The following is a 27054-nucleotide window of genomic DNA, read 5'->3' as shown; positions in this document are numbered from 1 at the left end:
ATAGTGTACTGCAAGTCTTCATATTTGTGTGTAATCCAAAGCATGATGCGAACAGCTGGTGATGTAGACAAAAGCTGCCTTACATTCAAGAATGCAGGCGTTTTCACTAAAGCATTTTAAAAGATTAGCTACCTTTATGCAGTAGGTTATACCTGTCCATATTTGAGAACTAAGTAATTGTATCAGCTTTGCATGAACTGGTTAATCAAATAGATTGCATGAAACTGGTTCATTTTACTTGTAAAAATGGCATTGGAATTGTAATGCAATCAACTGAGTCACATGCACAGCTTCATCTAAAATAAGCAGCGGTGAAATTCTGAGGGTTTTTTTTTTCATTAGATCGCGTAAATGTATCATACACCCAGCTCCATCTGACACAGCCAATCGGTAAGGTCTGTCACTTGAACAGAAGGTGCCAGTGTGTTACTACTTCAGCACACACGGTGTTTGCCGGAGAGCAAACCCATAACATTTACAATTCGGCATGACATTTCGCTTGTGATCACAACCAGCATCGTCGGGCCTAATGTTGCTGGTTGAATTATATTGTCCGCGAAAGCCTACGGGTTAATTTCGAGTCTACTTAAGTGCTGTTGTAAGCAAAAATAAAAAAAAAATGACTTGTTTAACATTCACAACAACTGTTATGCTGCGTACGGTGCTTGGAGATTCAGCGCTTTTGTCTGTCCACACGCTGTGTGTGCAGATTATTTGACCGTACTTCACACTTGGTGATCACCCATCCCAAGACGCTGTCCAGGCTCAAACCCCGCTTAGCTTCTAGATACCTGTTCAGATCACACACATCCAGGCTGATTTGCCCATTGGCTCTAAAAGTGACGTAAATATTAATTCTCTTCTTTTTTTTGGTACCAAGTCTAATATAAATTGCACATTGCCTAAAGTGGAAATACATTTGGGTGATTGCGTTTGTATTTAAATCTGGTGGACTGCTGTTTGCAGCTACGTTGCTGGGGGTGGTAGCATGCGTAAGCCACTGCTGTGCTCTGCTGGCGATTGGGAACATCTGCATAATACATGCTGGACCCGCCTCTCTTCCCTCCCTCTGTGTACACGACGATTCTTCACAATCGCCCGAGGGGGGGTGGGTTACAGCCCACCCAAAGACCGTGGAAAAAGTTGTGTTAGGTGCAGGAGCGTGATTTAACGCCACACACACACGCGCGCGCGCGCTGGCAGGGCGGAGCAGGCAGGAGAGCAGAGAGACGGGCATTCTGTAAGATTGTTCGTGAGGTTTTTGGGAGCCGGGAGCATGAAGGCAGTGTATGAAGCGGGTCGCTGCCCTGTGGATTGTCAGCTCAAAGTGGGGGCTGCCCACAGGAGCAGTGGCAGCATGAGGAGCAGGTAAGCGTCACACCTCCACATAGCCCTGCAGCGTGACCTCGTTTAAAGGGGAGGCGGGGGGAGGTCACGAATGCAAATGTTATTCAACACTAAACCGAATGATTAACGATGTGAAATGATTTTGTCATTGTTCTGCTCCAGCTCTCAACCCACGTGTGAGTAAAGGCTATACCAACGTTTTAAGAAGAAAATACCTTAGGGCTTTAGCCTTCAGCTGGGGGGGGGGGGGGGTTGGTGGGGTGCTGACCCCCCCCCCCACCGCGACATATGCTTAACCCACGCTTCTCAAGCGGAGTTGGACATGCACAGTCCTTGATGGGTGATGTTTGGTGCGTGGCCTATGGCCACATGGCTCGGAGTGTGCCCGAGCTCATCACATGTCGGAGGCGAAGCAGACTCCAACCTGCTTAGCGGTTGCATGAGAGACTGCATGAAATAGGTGCTATAGGCTGCTGCTGCTGCTGCTGAGTTACGTCGCGAGCAGCAGAGGGCAATGCAGCAACATATGTGGTACTTCTATGCTTACAAGTCCACGGCCCCGTCCCCCCTCTCTCCACCTTCACCGACTGGTGTGGTGAAGTATGGTGATATAACCCCTTCGAGCCGCACTGCCATACAATTCCTCTAATCCAGCAGTGGATTGTGCATGGCTTTGTCATTGTCAAATAGGCTCCTCCGCGTCTCGTTATATGTCACTTTTCTCCGCCTGTGTTTCAAATTCAACGTTAGAGATGCGTCATATTATCTGGTGTGTGTGTGAGCAGAGTGTAAACATCGCCATTGGGGAGACAAAGGCCGTCGGGCGTGGTGCTTCGCCACCCGCCCCCTCTTGTGTAGTGTCAGCATTAATAGGTGCTCGCTAACAGCACTTGTGCCAGGGCAATGTTAAAAGGCTATGCAGGGGATCTTTGTCAAGATGCGGTAACTGTATTAAAACCGGGAACGCGTTTGGTGGGGGGTGGGGGGGTGCGTCTTACTTTCCGGAGCGTCTGATAATCCCGGGACAGCAGTGTTCACAAATAAGTAATATTAATTTAAAAAAAACTTGTTTTAAAACAGGCTTTAATGAAATGTACCGTACTAGCAATGGAAGAACTCGACGATTCCAGAAAGTGGTCCCGAAGCTTGCCACAACGTAAGGGGCCCTGGTCATTTACAGCCAACGTCAGTTGACCGTGGACAATTAGAGCCAAGCCGAAACATAACATATATACAAAAAAATTCAAATATGTTTTATATTTTTTATGATAGAATATAGTATTGTCATCAGTATGACATAAATATGCCAAGTTTGCAGTCGATACCACATTGGGAAGTGGGTACAAATTTAGTTAGAAAATTTGAGGATACAACAACAGACAGAGTGAGTTAATAATTAAAAAAAAACGTGTAATAATGTGGCAGGAGTTATGGTCAATGTAAGAAGGTTGGCGATACTCATAGAGGCCCGCACGGCGGCGTGCTATCCATCCGAATCAGAATCAGAATGTATTTATTACCGGAGGAATACGATGAGCTGTAAAGCTCTTTTTCTCACAGACGAGACGTTGGATGTCGAAACCTGTCCAGAGTGTTGCTGGTTTTGAATGAAAATTTACTGCTGAAAATTATGCACTCCCATAAGGCCGCGTGGTTCAATGATATAAATAAATAAAAACTTTGATTTTTTTTTTTTTTTTTTTTTTTTTCTGGAGAGACAGATATGGGAATGATGCTATTTATTTTTCTAACAATAAAAATTTACGTACTTTTTAAAATCTCTCCACACAATTTGTTTTACAGATCCCATCAGCCACATAGCATTCTGGGAGGTATTTTTTTCCAGCAACATTGGTTTGAAAGAAGCACACTCGGGGCCGGTTTCGACATTAGGTGTCTCATCAGCAGTACGGATGAACCAATTGAGTATTGTCTTGTAATAACATCTGTAACCCATAGCGGAAAAAATATATACCTACAGCCCCTTTGTCAATCCACTCCTGGATGGAGGCCTCCACATATCCTATCGGTGACAGGGATATTGGTCACGCTTCCCCACGCCGGACAACGCGTGTTGATGAAGGGGCGCCGTTGCTGCTTGGACCATCAGTGAGCGGGCCGGTCACACCGCCTCTCTCGAGTGGCCTTTGCCGGCACCGCTGCTCGCTAACAACAGCGCTCGCCGCTGCGGTGTGGGTCCGGCTAACCGGGGGCGGCCTCTTGCCCTTCGTGTCTCTCCGGTGCTGCAGGACAGGCCACCCGCAGTCGCGGTGCCTCTCTCCCAGCGGCGCCTTCCAAGCGATAGCTCGCAAGAAGCGGCGTGGGGTGAGCGCGCAGTCCGGGTGCGGGCACGGATGAGTCGAGGGAGGTAGGGGGGTTCGGGGATGGAGGTTTGAGAGAAAGTTGTCCCACTAATATAGTGGTTCTTCACGAATTTTCAGAGGGGGGGTGGGGGCGAGGTGGGGGCACTTTCGCCGATAAGACATCATCGGTGTGAGGGCGCGCACACACATTTGAAACCACTGACGTTTGACAGCACGGTGATGATGGGTGGGGGGAGGGGGGTTACATTTGTGTATTGTCAGGGGCCGCACGCCAGGGGCCAGGCTAAAGGCCATCGGGGTCCAACATTGGCCCGCGGGCCTTGCAGTAACACAACATGTGGCATATGGTCACCCGGAATGTGTCCGATCTCATGGGATATTGAAAAGTAAGCAGGATTGAGTCTGGACGTGGCTTGGATTGGTCGACCACAATGCATGGAACTGGTGAAATCGGCAACTGTGGAGGCTATGTTATGGACGGCAGAGGGCGGTGAAGCGAAAGCCACAATATCACTCTGTTTCTATGCTCCCTCGTCTTAGGCGTGCCCCCCCCCACCCCCTCCCTGCACTGACCAGCATGGTGAAGTATGGCCAAATATCGCATGGTGCGGAGATGCCCTTGTCCAGCGGTGGATTGACACAAGGGTCGTGCGTGCACATGCGTAAGAATTGATGTTACGAGTTGTCACACTCAAGGTGTGGGCGGACAACCGGACGGGCCAAATGAGGAGGCGCTCCCAACGTCTCACGGTGCCCGTGCCCTTGCCTCTCCGAGCATCTCGGTCGGTATGCTGCTGGATAAATAACAGGACAAGTAAATGACCTGGCCGGTTAAACAATCGCCACGAGCCATGCGGCGTGGTGGGGGGGGGGGGGGGGGTGGTTGGGGAAGGCCCTCATCCAGCAGTGGATGGTCTAAGAGGGCGGGCCGTTCGGAGTCTGTGAGACGCCGCGCGTGTCCCCCCGGCAGGTCATCGAGAAACGCCGCCGGGATCGCATCAACAACTGCCTGTCGGAGCTGCACCATCTCCTGCAGCCCACGGCCTTCCTGCAGCAGCAGCAGCAGGTGCTGTGAACAACAACAGCAGCAGCAGCAACAACTCAAGATTAATAATAAATACAGGGCGATCCATTTATTGATACCCCACTGATTTATATTGTCCTCCCCTCTCCTCTGATTGAATAATGCACTCATTCCATTCCGGTCCTACGCATGATGGCAGCAGCGATACGTTCAGGGGCTAGACGCCAATGTGGAGGTCTGCTAGCCACGACGAGAGGGCTTCAAGGAGAGAGTTTGTGTTGGATCGCGATTCTTCCTTTCGAGGAGCGCAGTCAGCAGCGCTTTACGATAGGGCCCACGATATAATGTACTGTGCAGCGTGGCCCAGATGTCTTGTGACCCGCCCAATTAATTGACCCCTAACTTGTTTTTCCTTTGCACATTCGTCGTTTCTGTTTTAAAGAAACCTTGCTTGCAAAAAAATATTACGTGTTAGAGAATTAAATGGGAGGGGGGGTCACAAGACATCCGGACCAGCCTGTCCACGTGTAGTGGGTTAAATAACTAGAGGAGAGTTCCTCGAGGCAACACGGAATTTATTTAACAATAAATCAATATAACAAATAGGGGTAACGGCCCCTCACCCCCGATACATGAAGGAGGGAGCCCCTCCGGACTAATACGCCTCTCACTGGCTAACATAACAACGTCTTGGGTGAAGCTTGGGTCTTCACTGGTATTAGCTAGAGCCGACCCTAGCCAGGGGTACGGCTATGCCCATTGGGCTCTTCTCTTCTGGAGGCTCTTCAATCTTCGGGTGAACGACGACTACCGGGACCCGTTCAGAGGTCCGGCTTTTATGGCAGGGCCGTGGCCCGCTCCGCCCCGGCCACACCTTCCTTCCTGAACCTTCCAGAAGGACCTGGGGGTGATGTCATCCCCCAGCCCCCTCCTGGGGTCTTGGGGTCTGTACCTCTGGACGTGCCGTTCCATAGGGGTAACCGTTGGGCCCTTTGGGCCATCGTCTCTTGGCAGTGGGGCTCAGCCCCTCTTCTGCCCCCTATTGGCATGTGCCCGGTACTACCGGCTAACTGCATGGGAATGGCGCGTCTTCGCCCAATAATACCTTTACACACGCACAAACCCTTTGTCGGTCGATGCGATGCGGGGCCACAGAGCAAAGTCACCGACAATGGGGGAGGGGGGGCAAGGCAAGTTGGCATTCATGGAGACCCAATGTGCTTCACGTCGAGGGCACGGACACGCTGAACACCGCTCAAACCAGCGGAAGCCCCGCTAAATTCCGGAGGTGCGTTTCCAAATACGCGCCGTCTGCTTCACGTTGGACATTAAAGGTGCCACGGCTGTAATTAGCAAGATTCGGCCATTACGTGCCGGTGCAGTCCAAATTTTTGGCCAAATGTGGACATTTACTTGTAAATAACTCAATCGGGATTACTGTGTACATAGCAACCATCGCATTCTATTGCGAAAGCGTGGCAGGACCCTCCTGAAGAAGAGCCATGAGACTCAGTGGGATGTTCCCGGGTAAAACCGAGCTTAACGCACAGGGCGATCCGTTTATAGACACCCCACTGAAATAACAGTGAGAAATCACAAACGTGGATTCATTTCAAAACCTCTACACGCCTGCCAATAATCCCAAACGTGAGTTTCTCTACGAATACTGCGTATCCGTTCTGCTGTTTGATGTACTCTGTGTATCCCAGGTCTTCCTCTAACAAACAAACAAAGAGAGAGAGAGAGAGACGTGCGATAATACGGGAATCTCAACGAGTTTCATCGACTGCAATCAATCGACCAAATAAAAAACAAAAATCGGCCAACCCCTCGTGTGCCACAGGCGTCCGGTGCTGGGGTCACGATGCAGGAGCGCGGCAAGCTGGAGAAAGCTGAAATCCTGCAGATGACTGTGGACCACCTCAAGGAGCTGCACTCGTGCGGGGCAGCAGCAGGTACACACTGCCGCTCTGTGGGGCTTCGCTGGGCCGCCTCCATACGGGACGGCGGCACGGGAATTATTTTTGTCGCCCGGCGCACCCATCCGGTATTATTACAGCGTTCTTCACTGATGTTCGAAAGGGCGGCCACTGTCAGCGGTGTGAGGGCTGCCCACACATTTGAAACCACTGTTGGGTTTGACAGCGGCACGATGATGATGATGATGGTGGTGGTGGTGGTGGGGGATGTTTTCACCATTTGTGTATTGTCGAAGGTGCCGCAACGTCAGGTGCCGCGCTAAAGGCCATCACGGGCCGCCAGTGGCCCGCAGTGAGAAGCTGAGGCCTGCGGTTAACCTATTATCGCACTGCATGGGTCATTTACTTGGGTGATTGGGCTTTTGCCAGTGCAGCTTCCAGACTATGGGACGCTTTGCCTCTGGTGATGAGACAATCAGAGTCGTTCGAGATGTTTAGGTTGTGTTTTTGAAAGCTCGCCGCTTTAAATTGGCTTGCAGCTCCTCGTTCTGGTCGTGTACCCTGGTTCTGTTTATTTCCTGATTTCTATACATGGCGTGCGTTGGGATGTATGGATGATATGCGCCTTACAGATGTAAATTATCATTATGGTGACAATTTCACCAGAGACGTACATACAAGCTGTAAACAAATTAGAGTAATAATTATAATACACACAATGCTCATTGACAAACAGAATGAGCTGCTATGTGGAACATTAGCATGGTTTTCCTCAGCATGCCACAATACGTCACAAAAGTGCATGGATAATGGGCACATTCTTGTTATAGTCTACCAGGTGTCAAACTTGTGGCCATATTATATTAGACAGCAATAGGACGATGCAACGATTGTATACTGGGTTTATCCTTGTTAGATATCATCAGTAGAGTATATCCATATTTTGCCTCAAGCCGCCACGTGCCATCCAGTGCGTGCGATGAGTTCACATCCACGATTCGCTCCTCATGCAGAACTCGGCATGGGTTTGCCAGAAAAGTGTTGGAATTGTGATACTTTGTTTAAGTTCGTAGAATTTTAAAATATTACTTTACACTAAAAAAAAACCTCGAAAGTGCATTAAGATTCACGGAGAAATGCATGCTTGTAATTAGATTTGTAAGGCAACACTTCCAAGGCTTGCGTTCATGGATTCATCAACCGGCTGTTGCAGGCGGTTACCTGCACGACGCTTCCCTGGCCTTGGACTTCTACCGCAGCATGGGCTTCAGGGAGTGCCTGGGCGAGGTGGCGCGCTACCTGAGCGTGACCAGCCCCGCAAGTGGAGGGGACCCGGCCTGCGAGCACCCCCTGCGGAGCCGCCTCATCGCCCACCTGCACGGCCTCGCGTCGCGCCTGCCCTGCGCCGGGCCCTCCGTGCCTCCCTGCATGAGCGGCACGCCCTCCTCATCCGCCTCCTCCTTCTCGTCCTCCCGCGCGCACTCATCATCGACGCCGTCGTCGTCCTCGTCGTCGTCCGTGGCGCCACCCTTGCACTGCTGGGGGCTCATGCTGCTCCCCCAGGGGCTGCCGTGGGTGTCGCCGGTGGCCCCCACCGAGCTGCACCCCCACGCCGCGCCCCACGGCCACGTGCCCACGCCGCAGCAGCAGCAGCAGCTGCTGCTGCTGCCCGGCGAAGCGGCGCTCAAACACTTCGCGTCCTGAGCCAAGGCTCCGTGGGAGGGAGGGAGGGAGGAGGCCGGCAAGTTCGACCCACTGCAAGCAAAGACAGGGCTGCACATTCACCTTATGGTTTTACAGCCGCATGGCAATGCGGGGCCGGATTCACGCGGTGAACGGCGAGGCGCGGTAGTGCGTACTCCTAGTCCCAGCGCTTTGGAAGTGAGCCGCAGGTGGTTCAAGTAGATAAAGCATTTCTCACCCTTTCTGTAAATGATGACAAACCCAAGTCACTGCCCCGCTGCTAATGCTGCTGCTGTTGTCGCTGCTGATGTCCAAAATAGTATAGCAGTGATTTTGAGTATTTCGAGTCGGTGGTTTCAAACAAGGCTGTGCACATTATCCACGCAGCGCGGTGATATCATGTGACATGCAGAGCATGATGGGAGGACGGATCCAATGGGCATGACTGGACTCTCTTTTTCTGTCTAAAACTCATATTGGGCATATGTTATTAACTCTTGTGGAGCCAAAGGTGGATCGATCAAATAGATGTATAAGACTTTCAAATATGCGAGGCTTCAAGATGCTCAGAATATAGCGGTAAAGCGAGTGTATTGGTCAACCCATTTGTGCAGATATTTGAGCATTAACATCCTCATGCATGTGGGAAAGAGCTTTCTACCAGCACATTCACCAGCTCTGCTAATTTTTTAATGCCTTTTGTTGTTTGTTTTAAGTGGTTTTGGTGCCACCTTGGGTAAACTGGCCTCAGTTTGAATAAGGAATATCCAATGGTTAGGTATTATTACATTTGTGTCGTAGTTTTTTTTTGCTGTTTCTGTACAGCGTCTTGAGATGGGGTGGCATTTAGAGACACGATATAAATCCACATTGTAATTGTAATAATTTTTGAAAAAGTTTTCAAAAGTATATCATCGCAAGCATTTGAAATGCATTCACGTGACTAATAGTGACGTTAGCCTTGTGTATTAACTAAAATTTATAGACATATAAATGTCCTACAATGCTTGTATTGACGCCTACCGGGTTCCTATAGCTGCTTGTGTATATTACAAAAAAACAGCCCATAAATCTCTACGTTATATCGTCAATGTGTATTGAAAGCTTATATGCAATATTGTTGGTAGAACATTTCATTTTACATGATCGATTATCGAGGGATGTTGCCGTGGTGTAATGGTGAGCCCACTGGACTTGCAATCCAGAGGTGGCTGGTGCAACTCAATCTCAGGGCGAGGGCAGTTGAAACAACGGGAAAGGTCACGTGAATCACTCCCCCCACCCCTCCGCTTCTGAGCACCCAACAGCATGAATGGGGTAAAATGTGGGTACTCCCACCTCTTCCAAGAGGTCTGGCCAGCGTGGAAGACTAGGCCAAATGCCCTCTTTATTGGCTCGAGAGAGCTCATCCTGCTGTTGGTTCCTTACGCCAGAAGCGGTGTCAGCCAGAAACTGTTGGAGGGCTGCATGCTTTACCTGTGGCGCATTGCACCGTATTTCCAAATTTCCACTGTCAGTATTTTAGTACGCAGTTTTTCAAAAATGTGTGCTGTCGTGAGCGGTTGCGTGTTTTGTGCTTGTGGCCAACGGTGAATAATTTACAGGAATAAGTGTACGTATTTATCTCCTCGGCATATATTGGCGTATATTATTATTATTGTACATAAGTGAAATAAAGATATTAAGGCCTGCAATATCTGCACATCTGAATTCTGTACGTGGTTTAGTGTATCCAGTCACAATCGAGTGTCAAGTTGATTTTGTTTAACCAGGTGAAAATCTCACCAGCACAACTTTGATCAGTTTTGTGCAAGTGGATAAACCGCTGGGGTGCTGCGGCTCTGTGTGAGATTGAGCTGCATGCACAGTTCACGGAGTTCATGCCATGAACCCAGACGGCCACTGCCTGTCCCACCCATTGCGTTCAACGAGGGCTTTAATGCTGCAGGCGATATTTCACGAGTCTCAATGACTACCTACGTGCGCCCTCTGCTGAAAGTATAATGCTGCTGCTCGCTCGCACATCGGAGGGCATTGCTGGGTTAAAGTAATATTTGTATTCACGTGTTAAATTACCAAGCGTCACCTTCTAGTTTACATAGCAATGCAACGCTGTATCTTCATATATTTTAATCAAGAAAACGTGGGGTGGAAAGATGACGCAGCGAATTAAGCAATCTGCAGGCTACAAACGCAGCGCGTTCGATTTTCGCCCACTGCCACCTTCAGTAGCAAGGGATATATCTGCACTTCTTACGCACCGTACATAGTCAACCGTGTTAATCGAGCAGGTTCTGGGCCCCAAACTACACCAATCCGTACTGACCGGCGTGGTAAAGTATGGTCAAACAACACCCAGTGACCGAGACGAAGTGGGGAGGCCTTCATCCAGCAAGTGAAATCGACACAGACCTGTAACGTACATCACACATAATAGATACAACGCGCTCGTACAAACACGTTCGTTATTTTGACCTTTGAAAATGTTTATCTTAAACACTGTCCTGTTATAGAATCAACATAAAGAGCAAATTGTGACATTTATTGGGGCTTTTTTTCATTTGAATGTAGACTGAACGTCTTCATGAGTTATCTATCCAAGGACAGGTCCCCATGTCTCACCATGCTTCCTCCATCTCACCCATTCCCCCGATTCACCTCGCCACCCACACTGGGAGTCTGGAGTCATTCCTCTGGTGGAAATTGCCCTAAAGCAGTTGTTTGAACTGACGCGTCTTAATGATAATGAGTCCCGCCTACGTCGAGGGAGACACGTGTACACAGCCACGCGCGCGCTCGAGACCTCAAATGTTCATTTGAATCGGCCTTCGATAGACCACGTGGGACATATTTTTCAATCGTCAGATGCGTGTAGCGTGAGCCCACTTAATATTTGGACGGAGAGGACGGGTAAACGTGGGAAGGTGTTCCGTGATGGGTCGCGACAACTGCATTTGGAGAAACCACTCGGTTGTAGGGATCAGTGCCCTTACACATACATCACCGTGTTCTCCGTATTATCAGGCACACTCTTTCCCCCTGTATATGCGTCTTACAATCCGGTTAGGTGAGTGCGACCAGATTATATGTGCACATTTATTGACACCGGGCACACGGTCTGGGGGTGCGTCTTACTTTCCGTAGCGTCTCATTATCAGGACACAGCGGCAATAGCCGTGCATTGAATTGCATGCACTGCCGAGAGCGTGAAGCAAGCTGGCTTGTAATTGGATATGCAGTCGGGCTGATCCGCGTTAATTCGGTAATTAAATATATGCAAGAGCCACACGTGCCCTTTCGCGTTCACACTTAGCGAGCAGTAAGTGACAATTTGAAAAAAAAAATCCCGTCCTGTTTTAGAATCAACCCTAAGCCCCCGAGAGCCCGGCGGTTGTGTGGGTCGTGGGGGTTGGGGTAGTGAATAATGGGACCTTCAGGTCTGATTATGTTGTCGTGGGGGGTGGAGCGGTGGCGCAGTGGTTACCGCACTGTGCATATACATCCGACAAGATTTCCATTCCCGGCCATGAGCAACGTCAGTGGCGAGTGGTGTTTGTTCCTTTTTAGATAAAAATGTTACGTATTTAAGCTATCTATTGGGGTGGATCAGCAGTACGGGCCATGCCCTCTCGCCTACCCACCCTTCACACCAACATGTACTGATCAGCGTGGTAAAGTATGGTCAAAACAACCCCTATAACCGACACGGCGTGGCGATTTCTTCATCCAGCAGTGGATTGACAAAACACTGTGAGTTATCAGGGCCGCCCAGAGCTTTGTGGAGGCCGCGGGCTGGAGTCCACCTAGTCATTGGTGGCCAAAGAAGTAGGCCGTCTTTGAGAGTTCCCTTCTTCAAGGGACCTCGAGCCCCACTCCATAGATGGCAGCACGTCCTTAACCCTCTACACACTAGAGCGTAATTTTGTTACATGACAGTCAACCCGGTATTTAACGATCAGAGCTGGAATGGTAACCAATGATAGCGCATAACCACATTCTATGTTGTGTATATATTGGCAATTTTTAAAACATTGCATATGTGATCTATGGTAAAAACATGATTTAATTTTCCCAAGCACAAAGTCACATGGTCGTCATTCGGCGTGTGCGTGATCGCCGAGCCATGCGGTAGCGTCCTCCGTGGCCATGTGGCGTTCTCGTAGAACTCCGCCGAACTTAGTCGGTGGACATTCGTCAACAATACGCGACCCTGTCTGTAGGTAGCCACACTTGTAGTTGTAGGTTGTCGTGTTGACGGTGGAGGTTGACTACACAGAGACCTCACCCTGTCCAGAACCTGTTCAGCAATTGTGGGGGCCGACAAACGCCCCGCCGCCCTTGCCGGGCAGTTGGGGGGCGCGACGTCCGCCCCTTCCACTGCCTCCTCCACCGCGTCGGTCGGCTCCCGCCGGGCCCCCACCGACCGCGTGATCGGGCCCCCCGCGCTAGCGCCCTCTCTGCGGGGCATGCTCATGCTGCTGGCTCACAGCCGCACGGCGTTAACCCACACACGCCCGCGTACACCACAGCTACCGCTAACGCCGGGGCGCGAACGCGCGCGCCCCTGCGGGCGATTACATCCTAAAACGCACACACACCGCAGCTAACGTTAACGCAGTCCGTAGCGGCACACTCGCGGCCACACCTGCGAGCCATTGCCTCAACGCCCGCTCGTGCTGCGGCTCCGCCCTCCCTCTCGCCGCGCGTCCGCCCACGCAGCCGCTCCACACAGGAGTCACGGACACCACACCGATGCCCTGTGCTAACTTTTATTCGCGGCGCAAACCCCGCACTACCCGGAGGGAATATTCTACGGGCGGAGCCTAGCCTACTGCTGCTACCCAAGTCCCCAAACGCTCACACGCCCTATCACGTACCTCGTAGCTGTACTCACGGCGTCGCACGGAGGCTGTGAGAGTCGGAGGGAGGATGGCGAAAAAACCTTGCCTATCACTGCCTCATAGCAGCACTCACTGGCAGTGGCTCGAGGAGGCAGGATGGCAGGGGGGGGGGTGAAGGGTATTGGCGACCAAGATGTTGAAGAAGAGTTCTCATCTGAACGGTTTCAGGCTCCCCTTTTTATGCCCCCTGACTTAAAAAAATGCAGGGTTGCGTTATCCCGCGCAGCCAATCGTGTGCTTACCAGCGATCCTCGCTCGTTTCCATTTCCTTACACGGAGCATTTCGACGGTTACTTCGGCAGCCTACTGTCTATGCACTCGTATTCATTAATTTCTGACTCATCCCGTTAAATCGGGAAAGACGTCCGGCTGGCAGATACACACCCTGCTAGTGTGTATTCGGTCGGGGGCCGGGGGAGGTCGTGGCGCTGCGATCCCCTGACCTCTTAGTCTGCTCTGCGCGCTTAATATTTCACCCCAGCTCCCTCCCCGATGTCGTGTATCACTCATTGCGGCTGGCCCGGTGAACCTTTGTGTGCCGATACAATTTTAAGCCAACTCAGGGGCACCGCAATGTGACTTGTCCTGCGAGGGTCGGCCAATCCCCTGGCACCGGGAAACCGTGGCACTTTCCTCCTCGGGACCCTTCGGATGAAAACGCGTTGTGCCAGGCAATCCCCCGCTAGGACACTCGGTGTGTGTGCTCAGTGTGTGTGCTGCGTGTGTGTGCTCAGTGTGTGTGTGTGTGTGCTCAGTGTGCGCTCAGTGTGTGTGTAATCAGTGTGTGCGCTGCGTGTGTGTGTGTGCTCAGTGTGTGCTCAGTGTGTACTCAGTGTGTGTGCTCAGTGTGTGTGTGTGTGCTCAGTGTGTACTCAGTGTGTGTGTGCTCAGTGTGTGTACTCAGTGTGAGCTCAGTGTGTGCGCTCAGTGTGTGTGTGTACTCAGTGTGTGTACTCAGTGTGTGTGTGTGTACTCAGTGTGTGTACTCAGTGTGTGTGTGTACTCAGTGTGTGTACTCAGTGTGTGTGCTCAGTGTGTGTACTCAGTGTGTGCGCTCAGTGTGTGTGTGTGCTCAGTGTGTGTACTCAGTGTGTGTGTACTCAGTGTGTGTGCTCAGTGTGTGTGCTGCGTGTGGTTGCTCAGTGTGCTCAGGGTGGCGGCCAGGGGGGAGTCGCGGCGCTTGCAGAGTTGCTCCGTGGCCCTGGCACCACACATTGCCCATTGGCGGCGTGGCAGGGTTGAAGCCAAGTCGACTTACTGTCACATGTTTCAACATCACCTTACGGGGGGAGGCGGTGGTGAACTTCCACGGACAATCTTTGCTGCTCGTTCAGTACCAGCCCATGAGGGTGGTGCCCGTGCCTACACCGCTCATCTATGTGTGTGTGGTCATGTGTGTAGCGTGAACCCGGTGACCCGAATTCGATTCTGGCTCACGCCCAACACCCAGTGACGAGCATTTGAACCGGCCCTGGGCCTCCCCTAGATCGACTCAGCCTCAAATGAGGACCTGGTGTGGTGTGTAAACATCGCCACTGGCCGGGTGTGATGTTGGCCACCCACCCCACTCGTGTGCCGTTCCGGCCTTCATGTGTGCTCGCTAGCAGCACTTGCCCCAACAGTTCTTTAATGCTGTACGGGGGATCTTTGTCGCTGTAGGTCTCGTGGACGTCGCTTTATCACGCGTACATTGAGAGAGGGGATGGGGAGGCTCTGGAAATGGGGCGAATATTCCATGCCCCCCCCCCCACCCCTGCTCTCCCCAGGCACCCCGAGTAATGAAAATAGAGCCGGTGTATTAATTGGATACGACTCGGTTGCAATTACATCCCTCTGGCTAATTGGAAACGCCGAAAGCGTCCTTATCCCACACTTTATCCGCAGCCTTGTCAAACGCAGAGCAAGACGGGAGAGAGAGAATATTTTGTGAGCGCGCGCCTGGTCACGGAGATGACAGATGAAACGGCAGCTACACGCACTTGGTTTTTAAATCAATAACTGCTTCTTCCGGTGATCAATTAATCGATGAGTTTGTTTATTGTCGTCATCATCATCATCGTCGGCCATGATCAATCCAGTGCAAAATGGATCTCCCACACCGCAAGCTGTCTCAATATTTCACACGGTCCTGGAATGTAACAATCCACCCAGCAGCTGTACGTTGAGGTGATTCCATCGCTCCACCACCACCTCGGCGGTGGTGGAGACCTCTCAGGCGCGTTCCATCTCTTGGCTACCACTCCGTGGTGAGTCTCGACCATCGGCCAGCCGTCACTCCTAGCCATGACGCGCCCTGCTCATGCCTACTTGCGGTGCTGTTTCTTTACAGTCAAAATTATAGTATTATTAGCGTTGCGTATGCTATCGAATTCTTCTGATCGTCCTTCTGCCCCTCGATTTAATTCCAATCATTTTTACCCCTCCATGTTTTCGTGCGAATTTTGCAGCTTTTGTTCAAAGCTTCCTTTAGGGCGGTGGTTCTTAACCTGGGGGTGAAAGCTGCACCACGTGGGTACTGCGAGATGCCCTTTGTGGGTGTGCGAGACATGGCCAGATTTGATTTAAAAGGTAAAAATCATCGATACACTTTCTTTCATCACACCTATGCATGTATGAACATAATACAAGTTTAAACGACTGAGAACCAAAGGGGTGCAAGGCTCCAGTCAAGGTTAAGAACCACTGCTTTAGGGCGAACACTCTACAGTACATACAGAACACGCAAAAAGAGGTCTTCAACGGCAAGGCATAACAGGAATACATTGAAGGCAAAGGAGATGCCAGGATTTTTTGCATTAGGGGAAGACATCACAATTCCTGCGCTTGTTCTGCACACATCCTCGTGGTGGCCAAAGGCGCAAAAGGGCCCAAGTGAGTGGAGGGTGAGACCTAAATTCCAGGCTTGCGTGCCTGCAAGGAGTGTAATAATACTGCAAGCTATTCGATAAAGGTGCAATCCTACAATTACTCGCTCACGTCACGGCTGGATGAAGGGGCTCCACCACGAGTAACTCAACAAAGTCTCCCCGTAGAAGTAATGTGGCCTACTCTTTAACACTGGACGCATATCTTGCACGCACACTTCATCCCACCACACGCAACTTGCCGATCGGACTAGCTGTGGTGTGCGCGTGTACACTGCTGCTGCTGCTTGCTGCTGAGTGGACAGAGACGGAGGAGGCTTTTTTAGGCAACACGCACCGTTGTTTCAACAACTGCCGGTGCCAGGAGATCGACTCGAACCGACCATCTCCACTGCATAGCCAAAGTCCAGTGTGCTAACACCCATCACGATAAACGTGTCTATACTTGTGACAAACCGGCAAGCGAGCAGTGTTCTACTAAGGGGATTGGCTTTTTTTTTTGGGTTCATACGGGTAAAGGTTATGCAATTATTTTTTTGATTTAACAACCATCGTGTTGAGCCGATACACGACTCCAACGATTTCACGCGAAACGCATCCGATTTCAGAAGCCAAGCAAGGTTTAAGCCTGGTTCGTGCTGGAGAATGGAGCGTACCTGGACATACCAGATGGAGGCATGGGGCTGCGAGGATGCCATAAGAACAGCAGTACGACAATGTTTTTCAACTTTCAAGTTTCATTTATTAGGTATAGCCCTGTGAGCCATGCGGCTCTTGAGTCGGGTGCAACCGCAACAAACTAAATATGAACAGAGAACATCTTAAAGCGACGACGACGCGCAGCAGAAACATCCTGGATAAACCAGCAAAATCTTCCAGAAAAAAAACCCACCGTATTACAACGCTGTGTGCAAAAATCCCAGTGTGATGCAAGACATACAATAACAACCATAAGACAATTTAGATTCAAGTTATCAGGCCAACTCCGCACTTCCGCAAGAAACATGGCTTAACCATAATGTTTTAGAAATCAGAAAAAAATAAACCTATAAAATACAATGTAACAACAGTAATCATAGGAACTTTGATTCAAATTTAACAATAAACGATATGCATAACATGTACGAACAAACTTGCAGCCATATCTGTCAGCATGACACTCCCCGTGTATGACATTGGATTATAGCTTTCATCGATTTGTCCATCGGTGGTGAATGCAATCTATCTGTGCGGAGTTTTGGCTTTAAGCCAGGTACTTGGGTTCTCGTCTGCTGCGTTGGCAGTGCTCCACAAGCACAATGAACAGAACATCGACACAGTCGTCAATTATACCGTGGCCTTAAAATAAATAAATAAAAGCGGCGACGTTTCAGGCAATGACCCTTATATAATGTAAATCATAGCCGTTGCCTGAAACGTCGGAAATGATGTATACAGTACACTGTAGTATATATATAAATGCAGTGTCATTGAAGAATGTGTTCAGGCTTTTATGTAAAACACAAAATATTGTCCTGCAGGAAATATTACCGATGCAGGGATCATTTGAAAAGAGTCTAGAGACGCTTTGAGACTGCCGGGAAAATACTTGGGCATGCTCATTATAATAATAATTATTATTTCCATGTCCTTGTTTACTTTAGGTTTTGTCGAACAGCAACATAAAGGCACTGTACATGTCGCAGTGTGCGCGTGTCAGGCTGAGTGTCGAACACACGTTGCTGTAACGTCCCTTAGAGGGACATTGATTCAATAGTGCGCCATACCTCTCTCTCTCTATACTCTTTGGTTCTATCTGTGCGGAGTTTACCGAATAGAACCAAAGAGTATGGATCCTTGCGGTCACGAAAGCTTTAAATCTCTCTCTATCTTACACTGCGTGCATGTGTGTGTGCGCGCGCGCGGATAACAGCTGAGTCATACACGATCAACAGGTGAGGCGTACCTCTAATTACACGGTGCATCATGAACGACCCTTTTAGAATCATTGGCGGCGAGGCTGGGTGGTGCCTTAGATGCGTGACCACCGTGTATGCCCCTGTTGCCATAGGATACAGTGAACTGTGGACAATGCAGAAAATAATAACATGGCACTGTGCGTCTCGTCTTCCAACCTACATGGCGGTCCAGATGTCTTGTGACCCCCCCCCCCCCCAATATGCGAAAGGAAAAAAAATAACACGGTGAGTGTTTGCGCCGCATTCGCACTCGGTAGCTCCCTGCCTCTTGCCCCTCTTCGATTGCCGCTGTGCGATTCGACAATTGGGAGCCAGCAGCGTCTTTTGTTGCATCGGGCCCAGCGCAGCAGCAGCATCCACCATGGTCACGACCGACACGCAGCAATGCATGGGACACCAATGCGCCCCTTGCGTGCGGGCAAACGTGTTCACGAACGAAAATTCCAAATAACCGCGTGCACGAAGCATCGCGTGTTCGTCGTGCACGCGATGCTGCGGGCAATGTGTGAGCAGGGGGGGGCGGCGGCGGAGGGGTGGTGGTGGTGGCTGTGATGATGCCTGCACCAACCCACGCTTTATCTCCCCCGTTAACCATCACACCGTGGCCCGGGACACGCCCGGATGCCGCTGCGGGTATTTCATAATAAATACATAAAAAAAATTGAGGACATTTAAAAAAAACGTTTTTTTGTTTAAATTTTGATTTAAAGCTTTAGTGACTGCAGGGACTCATATTCTGGTTCTTTCGGTAAAGTCACGTAGAAGGGAAACAATTAAATAATATATTTATTAAATAATATATTTATTACTTTGTTATTTATAATAAATATATTAAATAATAACATATTTATTACTTTATTATTCTTTATAATAAATATATTATTTCATTGTTTCCCTTCTACGTGACTTTACCGAAAGAACCAAGAATACGTTTTGTTGTTGTTGCTGTAAAAGTCTAAATTCTAAGGAATTCGTAAGCAACGCACATCACGCCATCCGTGGGCGGCGAGTGTGTCACGTGCAAGCAATGTGCGAGAGAGGAAGGGGCCAGGACGGTGGCGCTGCTGCTGCCGCTGCTGCCCGCTCTGACGTTGGGAGCCCCCTCGAACGATCCCGTGGCCACACGGGGTATAAATACGGGGGGGTGGGGTGGGGTGCCAGACTCTCGTCGCCGTACGCAGCACACAAATCCACGAGCAGGGCGTTTTCCACGGCTCACAATTGCCACCATCTTCTACAGACGACAGCATCGCCGTCGCAGGAAGTGATGGATCTCGCAGAAGGTAGGAATGTTGTCAATCATCGTGGTGGTGACGGTGGTGGTGGTGGTGATGACGGCGGTGATGATGGTTAAGAGATTATAATTTTTCTTCAGTTGTACGCTATTCTTAAAATGTTATGGAAATGCATTATGTTATTGAACGTCGCGACGTGCGTGTATTGCGGTGATGATAATGGTCCCCAGTTGAGCGAAATTATACCCACAGCTTCTGCCTTGGGTAAGGATGACGCCAATTAGGAACGCCCGGGAGAGGAATGGATGCTGCCGTGTGACGCAGCGAGTTTAGGCCCTTCGGCCGTGGCGCAAGGGATGAATCCCCACCCCCCCCCCCCCCTGTCCAATTTCTACCCCCTTTCGTATCCCTGTGCTCGGGGGGGGGGCCCTTCGGCCCCGTTGGGACCCCTGTGCAGTTGCACCGCCTGCGCACTTTGGGAGGAGTAGCACCCCTACCAGCCCCCTTGTGCCATTCGATGAAGTCACGATTCACGTTGTTGATGCAGCGGCCTCTAGCGGCTGCAGGGGTCGCGTAACCCGAGTGAAATGCTCTACGCGAATCGAAAGATGATTACGCACGCGATACCATATAAATATGAATATCGTGAGCGTAAGAACCAATATTTAAACTTGATTAGGTGCTTTCGTGACTGCAGGAATTACTCTTTGGAAAAAAACCGAATATTTAATTGATGCATCGCCACGATGCAAATATGTGATTTTTCAATGCAAGTTTTCTTAAATTGTATAATGTGACTTATTAACAATTCCTGTTAAATGTCATACCCCCTTCTAAATCCTTGAGGAATTTCCATAAGCCGTTGATATTGCAGTCGAGAAAGTGCCTCACATCTCGGGCTCCTTATAATACCTCCTGGGTCGGGTGGATAAAATTGGTACCATTTTGTCGAAGTCAACAGTGTTTGTCCAATGAATAGTCTCACCCCAGAAATGGCAATGTGGAATTTCCACCACTGGCTCAAGACTTTAAATGGGAGATAACCACCGCCCCAATGTCCATTTAAGCAATAAATCACTGACTTTTGACTGTTGTAGCTGAGATGCATCTCTGGTAAGTATTACTCACCTGATGAGCCTGATAAGACCCATTGCCCTTCATTGTGAATCAATGTTGATCGATGAGAGGTCCTGTGGCTTGACAGCTCTGCCCTGCAAGGAGGACGAAGGGTCCAAATGTCACCCTCAACCCAAGGGCGGCGAGCATAAGCACAAGGAAGGGAAGAAGGTGACGAGAGCACCTTAGGCTGTGGGAAGGATGTCTTTCTGCTCCCAATATGCATACATGCGTAGACATACAGTACACGTGCACGGTCCCCTTTGTGAATTCACTGCTGGATCAGGGCCTCCCCACACCGTCTGGGTCGTGGCGGGTTGTCGGACCATACTTCACCACGCTGGTCATTTATGGGTTGGCGGGCATATATTGTCGGGAGCATAGACGTACAGTACAACAATGGCTTTTGCTGTACACGCCCTCTGACGCCCACCACACACTTCTGGAGCCCTATAACAACCCGCCAATGAATTGCAACAATAAATAAGCTAACAATATCCCTCCTTCCAATATCTGTCTGACCACATACAAAAAAAAGAATAATTCATCCAACACATCAGCCGCATAGACTTCTGGAAGTGCATAAATGCAACATCATTGGTTCAAGGCAACCCTTGATCGCTTTCAACATTCACTGCCTCATCAGCATTGGCAGGTGTCTGTCCATCAAAGCAATAGGTTTCAGCCATTATTCACTTCTGAGGTCTGATGAAAATGGTCACACCCCAGGTGATGTCGTCTTGTGTGTACATGCAACCACACACACGCACACTTTGTACAAGGTGAGAACCCCATGCAAACCACAAGTCTCTTGTACACGGTAGACCCAAGGGTCGAGCGGCAAGACTGAACACGTCAACAAACGGTTCGAACGCCTAACAAACGGGACCTGACACAAATATTAAACAACGAACATTAAACAATGAGCAAAACATTCACAAAATACAACAGAATAAACCGTGAAGCGGTGTTCGTTTTTTTTAGATGTCGTAATTTAAGATGTAGCTGTAATACTCACGTTTAGAATAAAATTTTCCACAAAAATTTTTACTGGGAAGGAATATTCATTTATATTAATATAGCAAAGGGCTTTTGCCCAAACATAGAGTACGTATTTTTCAATGCTAATGATGGCAGTCATGTTTTTGCGTATTATTAAATATTTACTTGCAAAAGCATTGTCGTGACACCGTAAACTGCTTCATGTTTACAAACGCTGAGAACAATACGTGGAAAATGAGCGTCGTGGGTGGGAGATTTTACATGGGGGGGGGGGGGAATGGTTTATTCTCCTGTGCGTGAGGTCCCCATTTTTACCCTTGAGAATTTCTGTGCTTTTGTTTATTTCCCAGTGCGAAGGAGATGGCGACTCAAGCTCCTCGTCCGATGACAACCACGAGGGGAAGGTGGGCATGGGGGCGTTGTGAGGAGGAGTGTTTGTCGTCAGCTGGGCCCTGCGTGTGCAATGTGTTGCCTCTGTGTTGGAATAAAAACAGCAGAAGCCTGCATCGCTCTACTCACTGCACTGTGATCCAAACGTCTGGTTTCTGGTATTCTCCCTTGTGCACAGTACCAGTGGCACGTTGGTATCTGAAACAAGCCTAGGCCTCCCAAAGGCTTACTGCGACCTTGACATTTTTTTGTAAACACCTGCGCCTCGAATACAAAGGTGTGCTGCCAGGTGCGATGCTGCAGGCTTTAACCCTCATTGACTTGTCTATAGCTGACCTTATTCTATCCAATGCTCATGGAAAGGTCGCAAAAGTGGGTGTCCTCAGAACTCGCCTCATTACATTTTTGGTTTGAGAAATTCTAAAATGCAAGATTTACCCCCACAAAAGAATCTGAGTGTTCCTGAATGTGTTTCACCCCAAGGCCTACCACCATGACGTCACCTACTCTGCTTTGTCCACCATTGGCAAAAATTCCAGTTTTGGACACAGGGTGGTCTTATTTAAAACCAGTGTTCAACCATCTTGTGGATAGAACACGCCCCCTCTGAAAAAGTTCAAAGGTAGACAGCCCCACAACACCCCGAGTTCAGCCACAAAATCGCCCAGCTCATCCAATCTATAAATGCAGCCTGGAAATTGGCCGAGCACACGAACCTCGATTCAAATTGGACCAATTACAGAATTTTAAGGAACCACTGCACTAAGCTGATTCGGTATTCCAAACATTGCTACTTCCCAGACAGCCTCTTAGATTCCCATTACGATCGGAAGCTATTCTGGCAAGCTATAAAGACTGTTGACGGCAGACATGTTGACTATGGAGTTCCACCTAAGCTTAAAATTGCTGGTAAATAAATGCCTCTGACCCTAAATAAGTCATAGATGGCCTAAATTCCAATTTTGCCTCTGCGGGCTGTATCTTTTCATAATTCTCACCAACCTGACCCCACTTCTGCTATGCGGTCTCCTGGCCTTCATTGACAAACCTTGCAGCAGGCATTCAAACTCATCCCTATCTCTGAGTTGAACATGTTTAACCGAGTCCCCTCCCTTAACACGATGAATGCCCAGCCTTTTTCCCCTCTGTACTGTGGAAAACCACATTTCGAAAGCGTGAACCCACATTTCAAACCTCTATTTAGAGGGAGGCATAGTTCCCCAAGAATAGACAACTTGATTGTGTTCGCCCTCTCCACGAAAGATAAACCTCTAATCCACTCGAAAATAAACATAATTGCTGATGGCACAGCCCTCGAGGTCTCTAGAAAATGTCTGAATGATCTTTACAATTGGCTGCCCCTAAGACTTGTCCTCAATACAAATACAACAAATTAATTTTTCGAGTAATGACGGGGCTGCCCCTTCTCCACTCATAATTGTTTCTCTGCACTTCTCAGCAACTTTAACCTGTTCTTGCACATGTGGTTAGCGAACCCCCGCGTGATTTTGGCGTTATATATTTTTTTATTCGCGCTACATCCCTGCACACGTGGCTAACGAACTCGACCTGGTGCTTCAGTGCTGATGATGTGCAGCACCTGCCAGTGTCATTTGAATGGTGCAGCACTTGAATGTTCTTTTCCTCTGATGTGTTTGCTACTCGGGGTCTGCAATGTTATGATTTATTCCCCGTCATTTTTTTCTATTTTTCACCAAGGTCCTCCATCGGTCATTTTAGTAAAACGGCTTAGGGTGAAATGTTGGTTTAACTCGTAGGCTTTCGCGACCAATATCATCCATAAGAGGTTTTTGGGTTAGATCGCGTAAATATATAAATGTGTCGTTAAAACCCACCTACACCCGACACAGCCAACTAGTAAGGGTTGTCACGTAAACATAACGTGGCCAATTCGTCACTAGTACAGCACACCGGAGTGTTGGAGAGCCAAGCCACAACATTTACAAACCGAGTACATCGTTTCACCAGTAAAACCTCTATTATGGCTCAATGTTTGTTACGCAAGTAAACAAATAATTGCGTTTCATGCTGGCCTTAATAGGCATTTGCAAACATCAATGTCCCCCGTGATGCAAAAAGTCTCACGCGGGAGCCTTCATTTTGTTTTCAAATGCCGCGTGCACTCCGCTCGCGCGCGTGTGGGTGTGCGCCGGTTGGGGTTATCTGGGTCCGGGGTGGAGACCGGGCCCCATTCCTAGCGAGGGTGCGCCCTACAACGTTCCCAGCGAACATCGCATGTTTAATGAGTTGGATGCTGCACGGTACGTGTGCCCCCCCCCCCCCCACCGTGTGTGGTGTCTTGAGAATCTCGGTGCACAGGCCATAGTCCTGTGGAGCAGTGCTCTTGTACAGCTTTATTGCTGTGCAGGTAATAAAACAAACAATTACATCGTGCATATGGCAACATCTGCGATATGGTATATTCATGCACCAATTGTATACCACCGTTAAGTTTCTATTGGCCATGGACCGATTACCTGGGTGCTGGAAAAAAATATCAATACGCATGCGCTGGTATAATAATAATAATTGTCTGCTCCTCCCTTGTCGTGCGTCAGCAAGCAAACCGGTTACTGTACTTTAAGAAACAAAGAAAACAAACCAGAAGACGCATTCTATGCAGCTTAAATTAAAATGTGGGGTTTTATTGATCATGTATCTTTGAATTTTCTATGTAGTTATTTTTTTAACCTGGCTGTGGGTAATTGAGATTTGGCTGTGGGTAATTGAGATATGGCTGTGGGTAATTGAGATATGGCTGTGGGTAATTGAGATATGGCTGTGGGCAATTGAGATTTGGCTGTGGGTAATTGAGATTTGGCTGTGGGTAATTGAGATTTGACCATAAGTAATTGAGATTTGACCATAGGTAATTGAGAATTGGCCGTGCATAAGTGAAGGGCCACTCCTGCACAGTGAACCCATACCGCTGTTGATAACATATTTTGACCCCACCCCCAATTACATTAGATGTATAGATTGGGCTCGCCTTCTTTTTGCCCACCATTGAAGTGCCAGGGCAAAACGAATCGCGGCGCAGCCAGGCGAAGGCCCTGCCCTTGCGGAGGTCGCGAAGGGAAGCTGGCTTGGTGAAACGACGCCACCGCCGATGCCACCAGCGTGGGTGGCGTCTCGCGTGTGGCGAGGGGTTCACCCTACCAAATCTTTAAAGGGCGGGACGATGTCCAATGGTGACCCGGGTGCCTCCGTCTCTCCCCGTGTCTGGCGCCTTGACCCTGCAGGGTCACGGCAAAGGCCACAAGCATGGACAGGGCGCTTGTGGAGAGCACAAGAAGCATAAGGAGCACAAGGAGCACAAGGATCACAAGGAACACAAGGAGCACAAGGATCACAAGGAGCACAAGGAGCACAAGGATCACAAGGAGCACAAGGAGCACAAGGGCAAAGGTTGCAAGGATAAGGAACAAAAGGAGAAGTGTAAGCACTAAGGGTGCCTACTGAGCAGCTCGTTGCAAATTGGGTTCAGAGTGGACATGCTGTGAGCAGAAAGCACAGGCTGAATGATGAATGTGGCTCCTGCCAGTTCCATTTCGTCCTTCGCCTTATCGTTAAGGCAAACGCCGTTGTGATTCCTGCAGGATTATTATTACGTTTGACAGATACGAAGGCCCCCGCTATAACTGCCAGCAGTCGCGTAACTTCAGGACACAAATAACTTTTTATCAGTGATGGCGTTATCCCTCGCTCAAATACCATCCCGAACGCTGCCAGCATTTTTGTGCTGCATTGCGCCTCCACTAGAGCTCTTAACCGGGTGTATAGTTGGAGCGTTTCTTTAAACCTTGTGCAGGTAACAGATTGATTGAAAACAGATGCAGCGTGAGCTGCACTTCATAATTAAAAAAAGGCAGCTGTTCGTCTAGATGTCACTCGTAGCTGTGTTGCAGGAGGTCTATAACCACTGTTCAATTTGTAAGGTCTGTTCAAAACATGTTTGACTCTTGCCAATTTGCAATTTGCCCCAAAGCTCCACTCCCATCATGGGCATGACAGAAGCATTGCTTCTTGATATTCAGCTGTAGGCTCCTCCAAGATGTATCAGTAATGTAGACCCAAGCTGTCGTTTCCCCTCCTCCCCTGCATGCATGTTCCTGATGGGTCTTATGTTTGATATTGGTGATTGTTAAAAGTGTTTCGCAAAAATAAAAAAGCACCTGTAGTTTTATTTTTTAGCGTTCTCCGTACATTTCTGTAGGATTTTAATTTTGAATTATTTTGATGGTAAAATAAAGGTCGCTTCCAACATTTTGTGAGTTCACTATTAACTGGTTTGCTTATTTTAAGCATGTGGCATACCATTGGTTCATTTGACCTTCACGGTTTACATCTGAATCATAATGTTAACCTTGATTTGTCACGCAGTCGAAGGGACTGCAGCAGCGTGTGATGGGCCAGGTGCATGTTTGTGAGATTTGACACGAATGCATATATTTGCATACCCATGAGAGAATTAACATCAAACCCGGAAGACAAAACATGGCAATTAACACAAATGAGGTCGATGCCAAACAAGGCACCAAGAATTAAGAGTTTACACACAACATCTCTTTACAGCATCTCCACCCAGCCGCACAATTTATAAAGAAACTTTGAATTATTGTTAATCAGCCCTCGGCCACGTCTCAGTTTGTGAGGCGCTATGATGGGTGTGTAGACAAGATGGAGATGTTTTTCTTGTGTGTCCCAGAGAGAGCAGGATTGCCAATGTCCATTTGTCTAACAGGGGTGCCTTAGAGTCCTATCTCATGGCCTGACACACCCAGCGACCCGCCATTTAAACTAAAACAATTACAAGTTTTTTTTGTTTTATTTTACCAGGTAATGCTCATTACTGAGCTAAATTTCTCTTTTCAGAAGTGACCGGGCCATCACAAATGATAGCTCAACGAAGTGGCTTATCGCGTGGAAACTTATAACGGCAAAATACTCTGTAAACGCACGTTGACTCTAAATGTGTAGGGAAAAAATCGGAGGACCCGGACAAAAATCCACGCAACCACGTGGAGAACATGCAAACTCCAAATATACAGCAGGTGTCAGGGTCGGTGTCAAACCCACAACCTCCTGTATATCATGCGAGGTCGTTTACATCTCGCCACCGCGGCACCCCTCCCCAGCCGATTTGCAAACGCATCCACTTTCTCCTCGGCCATCTCACTGATTTCAGCCCCAAATATCAATGCTATTCTTGAGATATGACCATGCGTCTCTCCACATGGTTCCAACTCAAACCGGTGTGATCTTGATGC

At 49.0% G+C, this 27054-nt stretch overlaps 2 protein-coding genes across 3 annotated transcripts; both read left to right on the top strand.

Annotated features, from left to right (window-relative positions):
• Nucleotides 1-125: 125 nt before the first annotated feature.
• LOC116957709 (hairy/enhancer-of-split related with YRPW motif protein 2-like) lies at nucleotides 126-9991 on the top strand. Of its 2 annotated transcripts, none has more exons than XM_032980044.2 (5): nucleotides 126-1368; nucleotides 3597-3672; nucleotides 4642-4737; nucleotides 6539-6650; nucleotides 7828-9991. In XM_032980044.2, the coding sequence occupies exons 1-5, from the start codon at nucleotides 1277-1279 to the stop codon at nucleotides 8316-8318; spliced, it is 867 nt and encodes a 288-aa protein (XP_032835935.2). In that variant the 5' UTR covers nucleotides 126-1276; the 3' UTR covers nucleotides 8319-9991. The 2 variants fall into 2 exon arrangements, with proteins under 2 accessions (XP_032835935.2, XP_075909406.1); XM_076053291.1 differs by having other exon boundaries at nucleotides 6536-6650.
• Nucleotides 9992-19081: 9090 nt separating this feature from the next.
• Nucleotides 19082-25755, top strand: C3H19orf33 (chromosome 3 C19orf33 homolog). The gene is made up of 4 exons (XM_032980022.2): nucleotides 19082-19303; nucleotides 20460-20542; nucleotides 21724-21777; nucleotides 25027-25755. Exons 1-4 carry the CDS (start codon nucleotides 19288-19290, stop codon nucleotides 25231-25233), a joined length of 360 nt encoding a protein of 119 aa, XP_032835913.1. The 5' UTR covers nucleotides 19082-19287; the 3' UTR covers nucleotides 25234-25755.
• Nucleotides 25756-27054: the final 1299 nt, after the last annotated feature.

Source organism: Petromyzon marinus, chromosome 3, assembly GCF_048934315.1.
Source record: "Petromyzon marinus isolate PM22_M1 ecotype Great Lakes invasive population chromosome 3, UKy_Petmar_22M1.pri1.0, whole genome shotgun sequence".
Taxonomy (NCBI): Eukaryota; Metazoa; Chordata; class Hyperoartia; order Petromyzontiformes; family Petromyzontidae; genus Petromyzon; species Petromyzon marinus.
This window is presented reverse-complemented; position numbering and strand designations above follow the sequence as displayed.